A 3,014-nucleotide genomic window follows, 5' to 3' on the forward strand; every position below is an offset into this window, starting at 1 on the left:
TTCTTCCTAAAGAATACCAGGCAGGAAGACAAGGAAGTCGCACTTCCAGTATGTTGCTTCTACCGTTACTTTTGAAAACCCAGAGTGAATGAAGTAGGCAGTTTGGCCTTATCCAGTTTTATCTAGTGCCTCTCTCTTCTGATTGGCTGGCGGGAGATGCACTGTGCTCTGATTGGCTGGAGCCACTCCTCTTTGTCATGCGTGAACTACAACAGCATCCTCCCTGCACACAACGGCTGAAAACTTCCACTGCATCTCATTCTACAACACTGCCGAGCAATGAAGACATACTTCTGCTCTAAACACCTGCTTTGAGCAAATCAAAGGATCTTTGTAAACTGAGAGAAAGAGCATTAAAAAAAACTTTGCAAAGATGATTTCTGCATGTCTGGAGATGATTGGACTTGGCTTGAGCGTCACCGGGACCCTTTTGGTGATGGTGGCTTGCGGGCTGCCCATGTGGAAAGTGTCCGCCTTCATCGAGGGCAACATCGTGGTTGCACAAAACATCTGGGACGGGCTGTGGATGTCCTGCGTGGTCCAGAGCACGGGTCAGATGCAGTGTAAAATGCACGACTCCGTCCTGGCATTGACCACTGACCTCCAGACCGCTCGGGCTCTGACGGTCATCTCAGCGGTTTTGGGTGTCCAGGCTCTGATGATAACCATCGCCGGCGCTCAGTGCACCAACTGCATCACTAAGCAGTCCATCAAAGCCAAAGTAGTCAATGTCGGAGGGGTGATATACATCATCGCAGGCTTGTTTGTGCTGGTGCCTCTGTGCTGGATGGCCAATAGCATCATCTCAGACTTCTACGACCCTCAAGTGCCTTATTCAAAGAAGAGAGAAATTGGAGCGGCGCTCTACATCGGATGGGCAGCGTCTTCCATGCTTCTGGTCGGAGGAGTGATTCTTTGTTTCTCTCGTCCACATGATGAGAAAACCTCATATCCTCTCAAATATGTACCTCCACCTATAAAAAGTGCATCAGTTAATGGGGACTATGATAAACGAAACTACGTGTGAGCCTCAGTGTTCAACCATGGACTAGTAGGTTCAAATTTATATGAAAATGGTGCTTTAACTCAGCTCTGTTTCTTTTAAAGGAGTGTGAGAAATGTTTTTTTTAAGTACAAATATTGCACATTCATTAAAAGTGCATGTATTTACAAAAAAAAGAAAAAAGATTTTAAAATAGCTTAAATGATGAAAAATTGTCAGACTGCAGTCAGCTTCCCACTTACATGCAACAGGTCTTGTACCAAGCTTAGCAAACATTCAGATAATCAATTGACAGAATGTATAAACTTTGTATCTATGTATAAACTATGTACGATATTAGCTCCTTTAACAGTATAATAGTCATAATAATACATAATAATGTATTAGATGTACACGGGTATCTTTGTCTTAACCGATGATATTAGGGTCAGCAGCTCACTTGTTTGTGTTTGATTTTAATCTCTCTAGCTTAAGGGGGAGATGGTAGGGTCTACATTTCTTGTTTTTGTTCCGCTTTATGAGCGTGCACTAATTGACGCTCTGTGCTTCAATAAGACACTGAATAATGCCTCTTGTTCTGCCTTTAGACTCCACGCTGTAGTTTTGATCATCTAAACCTCCAGATTGTACATAATTGTATGAATCCATTTTTCAGTAAATCTGTGCATATTAAAAGTAATAAATAAAAAGTCTGTTGGTAATAATCCTGTGTACTGTTGCATAATTTTGATGGTACACAAATTATGCACGTTTCTTATGTGTTAAGTGTCTGAAGTGTACACTTTAATAATAAAAGAACTGTTAAAAAAAAAACAGCATTATTGATTTCTTTCTAAAATGAGCCAAAATTTCCTGCTTGTTTTTACAGTTGAATTGAATAAATAAAGTAAATAGCTCCCTAAATTACTAATATATGTTGACAATACTTAAAAAACAAATATGAAGTATAATAATAAAAATGCATTATTAGTTTTCCTTTTGTGAAATGGTTTGCTTTGAAAAGTTGTCTTTGCAATCTTTTTCAAAATAATCGAATGCAACGACATTAATATATATTTATTGTATGTGTGTGTGTGTGTGTGTGTGTGTGTGCTTTTTTGGTGCCCACTTTAACCAATGCAGGTTAAAGGAAGAATTCATCCAAAAATTTAAATTTGCTAAAAAATGTACTCATCCTCAGGTCACCCAATATGATTCATCAGAACAGATTTGGAAAAATGTAACATTACATCACTTGCTCACCGGTGGATCCTCTGCAGTGAATGGGTGCCATCAGAATGAGAGTCCAAACAGCTGATAAAAACATCACAATAATCCACATGACTTCAGTCCATCAATTCATAAACATCTTGTGAAGTGAAAAGCTGCATGTTTAAGCAGCAAATTTTTGATTCATTTTTGGGGGAACCATTCCTTTAACCTGCACTGATTACAATTTATTTATTAATTTACTTTAAATGAATTTTCATGCCAAAGTATGATCTTAGGCATTGTTAAAGCAAGGACAACAAAAGTCAGAGCCGTGACCTTTATCCTCATGAGCATTATTTCAGGTCTCAGAAATTCTGCTTTTGACCCAGTTCTGAGTCCTGTGGAAAAAGCTCACACGCTCTGTAATGACAGAAACGGCACACGAGAAATGATGGCGCCTCTTCTCCCCTGATGTGGCCGATAGATTAGAGCACGTGGGACTGAAGCCAAATCTGGTCAAGCACTTATTTCCCCACAAGCTCAGGAAGAACATGCACTAACAAATGCATTAAACATTGATTATTTAAGTAAAATAAACAGTTATCATTTTAGGACCATATGCATAAAATGTTTTCTCCTAAACCTGTAAATATGATATTTAAAAATAAGATATTGATAGAATATGATAACTATGTAAAATGAATAAGAAATATTTTATATTCTTTTTCTAGGTCACTAATCAAACTTTTTTTTTTCAGTTAAATTTTCACACATTTGTATGCTGTTAATGCATTTTGTATTAAATTAGACCAAACAGAAG

General features: G+C 38.1%; 1 protein-coding gene across 1 annotated transcript; it reads left to right on the top strand.

Moving 5' to 3' along the window:
* Nucleotides 1-226: 226 nt before the first annotated feature.
* LOC132132575 (claudin-5-like) lies at nt 227-1,707 on the top strand. The gene has a single exon (XM_059545003.1). It carries the CDS (start codon nt 374-376, stop codon nt 1,025-1,027), a length of 654 nt encoding a protein of 217 aa, XP_059400986.1. The 5' UTR covers nt 227-373; the 3' UTR covers nt 1,028-1,707.
* Nucleotides 1,708-3,014: the final 1,307 nt, after the last annotated feature.

Source organism: Carassius carassius, chromosome 49 (assembly GCF_963082965.1).
Source record: "Carassius carassius chromosome 49, fCarCar2.1, whole genome shotgun sequence".
In the NCBI taxonomy this organism is placed as follows: Eukaryota; Metazoa; Chordata; class Actinopteri; order Cypriniformes; family Cyprinidae; genus Carassius; species Carassius carassius.